Source organism: Lagenorhynchus albirostris, chromosome 5, assembly GCF_949774975.1.
Source record: "Lagenorhynchus albirostris chromosome 5, mLagAlb1.1, whole genome shotgun sequence".
In the NCBI taxonomy this organism is placed as follows: domain Eukaryota; kingdom Metazoa; phylum Chordata; class Mammalia; order Artiodactyla; family Delphinidae; genus Lagenorhynchus; species Lagenorhynchus albirostris.
This window is the reverse complement of record NC_083099.1, coordinates 28184289-28189336: the sequence shown is the minus strand read 5'-3', so window position 1 is coordinate 28189336 and position 5048 is coordinate 28184289. Positions and strand designations below refer to the sequence as shown.

Genomic DNA, 5048 nt, shown 5'->3' with positions numbered 1-5048 from the left:
GAAATGCCGCTGTTTTTTGCGTATTGACTGTCACTTTACTGAATTCCTTTACTAGTTCTAATAGTTCTTTGGTGGAATGATGTGGAAAATTGTAACTGTAACTGATATGTGGGTGAGCATCCGCACACCTAGGGGAAGTGGAGATCAGGTGAAAGTCTGGCACTCCAGGAAGTGGCCAGTTCCACGATGTAGCACCAACGACCCAACATTGGCTCTATTTGTTACCTGGGCCCCGCTCCCCAGTCACCGAGCTCTCTGGACCTTGAAGCAGGTCCCTATAAGACTTGGGACAGTGCTTACGGTAGAGATTTTCCACCAGTGTGTTGCTTCCTCTGACCACAGCCCTCCCTTCCTGGTTCATGTAGTTCCACAGATGCAGTGCGTAGGAGTCGTTGAAGCTCGGCTCTGCGTCCCAGACTTCATAGTAGCGCCTCCACGCTGCATAGGAGATGGGATAAAATCTTTGGGGGTGTAAGAAGGAGAAGTTTAAACACTTGAGGTCGCTCACCTCCTGGAAGTCTCTGAGTTTGCACCATACTCTCAAAATCCTTGTCATCAATTCGGGACCCTGGTGGCCCCAAATATCTGAATTGTAATTTTCCACAAAGTTTTCCATGCACTGCCACAGGAAAGGGTGGTGGGGGAGGAATCCAAACACCCCATTACTGGAGAACTGAGATGTCTGCGCAGCCAGAAAGTTGTCCTCGGGGATGGGTCTGATGGAGATGACATCAGTATCCATGTAGACACCGCCGTACTTCCAGATGAAGGCCAGGCGGGATGCATCTGAACTGACGTGGAGCCAGTATCTCTCTGCGCTGCTGTTGATCTGCAGGAACAGGTGCAAATCAGCCCCCAGGCAGGGGAAGAGGGAGGGATGTCATAGCAGGAGGCCAGGCACAGGGTAGCTGAGCAGGAAGCAAGCCAACTTCCCAAAACTCTATTTGCCAAAAGCCCAATATTGCAAATGTACCAAAATTACCTCCACCCAAAAAAGTTGCCTTTAAGTGAAAAGTGTACAGCAATCAGTATCAATGGGAAGGTTTTAGCAGCTTTTAAAGATTTCATGAAATTGTTTTTTGAAAAAAGCAGTAGAAAGATGAAACCCAGAAGGGATTTCACAATGAACCCTATGAGTCACTTTCAGCAGGATGGAAATTAACCACAAATATGAAACTGTGAAGGAAGAATTTTTTGGTAAATCCTAAAAGTGCTGAGAACTGATAAAAATAAATAAATATGAAAATATAAGATAGATTAATAGCTATGCTCTTTGAGAAATTGATAAAAGAATCTTAAAATGCATCCATGCCTTCATCCACTAATTAATTCCTTTAATAATATTCATTGAAGGCCTACTTGCTATTCGCCAAGCTCTAAGCTGCTAAGGATACAGCAGTGAACAAACAGATAAAAATCTTTACTGGCAGGAGATAGACAACAAACAAATAAATATATCATATGTTGGGTGTTGATAAGGAATATGAAGGAAAAAAGTCAGGCGAGGGGGCTATGAAGGGGGCAGGATACAGCACTATCTTATCTTGTGTTCGGAACAGAACACTGGATGAAGTGGGTGGATGAACCATGCTGCTACCTCCGAGAAGAGGGCTCTAGGTAGAGGAAACAGCAAGTGCAAGGGCCCTGGGGCAGGAACACGCTCACTATGTACAGGAACAGGAAAACAGCAGTGCAGAGTAGTGAAGGGAGAAGGGTAGGAAACCAGATCAGAGCGGGGACAGGGGCGGGAGTGAGGGAGGATCCCGTAGGCTGGGGTAAGGACTGAAATGATTTGGAAGCTTTGGAAGAAAGGAGTGGTGCAATCTGAATTAGTCTAAAAGGGGTCACACTGGGTGCAGTGTGGAAAATAGATGGGGGCAGGGGGCAAGGGCAGAAGCAAAGAGGCAAGTTAGGAAGCTGTTGAAATAATCCAGGCAGGAGATGATGGTGGTTTAGACCAGGGTGACGATAAAGGAGATGAGAGAAGTGGTCACATTCTGGGCGCACGGTAAAGATAAAGCCGGTCAGGATGTGCTGATGGATTGGATATGGAGCTGGAGACAGAGGAGTCAAGGATAACTGAAAACGCTGAAATGTGAACAAAACAGAAATTGACTTTGAAACGAATAAAAATAAACCATTATAAATGCCAGTGTTCCCAAATGGAATGCTAAAATTTTGAATACAGAAAACACAGTAGATTTTCCTGAATTTAAATATGTTGATTAAAAGATTAAACAATGACCCTTGGCTTTTGACAAAAGAAACATTTTTTTAAATTCTACTATAAAGCCAAACGAAAGCAAGTCCACTAAGACTTCGCAGAAATCTTCACCTGAGCTATTAACGTCATTATATTGTATACAATTGCTGAAAACCTCATGAATAATAATAGCTACAATTTACCAATAACTGTGGTGGTGGGATGAATTGGGAGATTGGGATTGACATGTATACACTAATATGTATAAAATGGGTAACTAATAAGAACCTGCTGTATAAAAAAATAAATCTAATTCAAAAATTTTTTAAAAATTTATCAATAACTGTTCTGATCTCTTATAATCTACACAAATCCTCAGAAATAGGTGCTATTATTAGTCCTATTTTTCAAGTGAAAAATTAAAAGGAAAGACCAAGAAGTTCAGTCATTTGTGCAAGGTAAGAGAGGCAGAGGTTAGATTTTAACCCAGGCAGTCTGACTCCAGAGACCCACTTACTTTCAGTAAAAATAAGTAAAGTTGATTCTTTGGTAAATTGGTGATTATTAGTGAACAGACCCAGATATCAAAAGCCGCACAGAAGGAAGGAAGCCTACCTTGATGTGGGCATTGGACTAACATCAACATAAAACACAAGGCTCCCCCAGAGGTGAGCACCAGAAAGGGGATTAGGATTCTGTTTGCTCATTCCCTCCCCACCCCCTCAGTACTCATCCCTGGGCATCTTCAAGGGCTACAGTTGCCCAAATCAGTGCAGCAAATCCAGTGGTCACCAGCAAGTGATGGCACGCTAGGCCATCCTAACAGCTGGCCACCAGCTATCCTATTGTAGCCTAACTGGAGCAGAAGATACCACAGCCCGACTCCCCCAAGGTGCAAGTGTGTCCCCCACCCAGGACAGCCCACCCAGTCCCCAGGTGAATGAGAGAGGGTGGGACAGGAGTTTTCTCTTTTTTTATACAAATACTGTAGTAGGCTGAATAACAGCCACTCAGTGGTCCTAATTCCTGAAACCTGTAAATATTACCTCCTATAGGGAAAGGATCTTTGCCAATGTGATTAAATTAAGGATCTTGGGACTTCCCTGGAGGCCCGTGCTTCCACCACAGGGGGCGTGGGTTCGATCCCTGGTCGGGGAAGTAAGATCCCACATGCCACACGGTGTGGCCAAAAAAAAAAAAAAAAATTAAGGATCTTGAGCTGAGATTATCCTGGATTATCATGGGCCCTAAATGCCACCACAAGTGTCCTTTAAAGGGAAAGGAAGAGGGAGTTTCGCACAAAATTACAAAATTCCTAAGAGCTCCAGGAGTTTCTTGATCGTATCTCAATGTAACCCAATCTCATACAGCAGCACCCACCTGATCTTTCATGAATTTTCTATTTACATCATTTTCCAGTTAAATATTGCCTTATTTCCCCCCTTAGGTGCAAAAAAGTTTAACATAGATGGGTTTAAAACTGTCAGTGAAAAATGAATGGTCTATACACCTAGAAAAGATGTAGAAACTCATTCAGTTAAGAATAGTCTCAAGAAATCCTAAGAAATAAGGTGAAAGCAAAAGGCAGCAGGGTAAAGATAAGCCTAAATCAAGTCTCTCCTGTTTCCTTGAATCAGGACTCAACACCGTAGAATGAAGACCAGGCAAGAGTCAAAAGATCTGGGTTCTAGCCTATCTCTGACAATCTAGCCTTACCCTCAGTTTACCCATCTATAAAATGGCTAGATTGGACCCATTTTCTATGGTCCTTCCCAACACCGACATTCTGAGATTCTCTGAACACTTACCTGAGTGTACCACGAAAACAGCGGTGTGTCTTCAAACAGGCTTTTCATATCCAAAGGGAAGAGGAAAACATTGTCTATTGCCGAGAGGAGGGAAAGGGCTGGGGAAGTGGAGTTTGGGGGCAGCTGCATGGAATTGTTGAGCCCTTTCATAAGTAACAGCACAGGCTGCTCAGCGTAGACCTTGGCCGCAGACTCCACAGCACAGGAGACCAGCGGGGATAGCTCCGTTCTCTCTGAGGTCTCTAGGAACACGATGCTGCGCCCATGGCCCAGGAGGGCTTCCAGCCCCTGCTGGGACTTGTAGGGAGGCAGGTGGGGGAAGAGGCAGCTGGACTTCTGGGTGAACTGGTAGAGGAAGCCACAGGCAAGCAGCAGGATGACCGACAGGGAGAGCTGAAGCTTCATCAGCATGTCCACCCCTCTCTCCTGTCCTGCTCCCTAAAATCAACACTATTAATTAAAAATTATAGTCACAAAACCTGATAAAGATAGCACACAAGAAGATGATACCTGAATATCACTTTCAAGCTTAGATTTTTTAATTGAAATATAGTTGATTTATAATATGAGATTACTTCCAGGTGTATAGCATAGTGATTCAGTATTTTTACAGATTATATTTCATTAAAAATTCTTACAAAATAATGGCTATAATTCCCTTGCTAAACAATATATCCTTGTTGCTTGTCAATTTTATACCTAGTATGGTTCATATTTCTTAATCCCCTACCCCTGTTTGCCCCCTGGCCCCTTCCCTCTCCCCTTTGGTCACCACTAGTTTGTTTTCTCTACCTTTGAGTCTGTTTTGGTGTTGCCTGTGTGTTCATTTGTATTATTTTTTACATTCCGCATGTAAGTGATATCATACAGTATTTATCTTTCTCTGACTGACTTATTTTAGTAAGTATAATATTCTCTAGGTCCATCCACGTTACTGCAAATGGCAGAATTTCATTATTTTTATGGCTGAGTAATAATTCCATTGTATATACATATGTATATACCGCATCTTCTTTATCCATTCATCATTTGATGGA

General features: G+C 43.0%; 1 protein-coding gene across 1 annotated transcript; it reads right to left on the bottom strand.

The window, feature by feature from the left end:
* Nucleotides 1-214: 214 nt before the first annotated feature.
* A4GNT (alpha-1,4-N-acetylglucosaminyltransferase) lies at nucleotides 215-4422 on the bottom strand. Its single transcript, XM_060149769.1, has 2 exons — nucleotides 4012-4422; nucleotides 215-829 (listed from the first exon to the last, which is right to left on the bottom strand). Exons 1-2 carry the CDS (start codon nucleotides 4420-4422, stop codon nucleotides 215-217), a joined length of 1026 nt encoding a protein of 341 aa, XP_060005752.1.
* Between the last annotated feature and the right edge of the window lie 626 nt (nucleotides 4423-5048).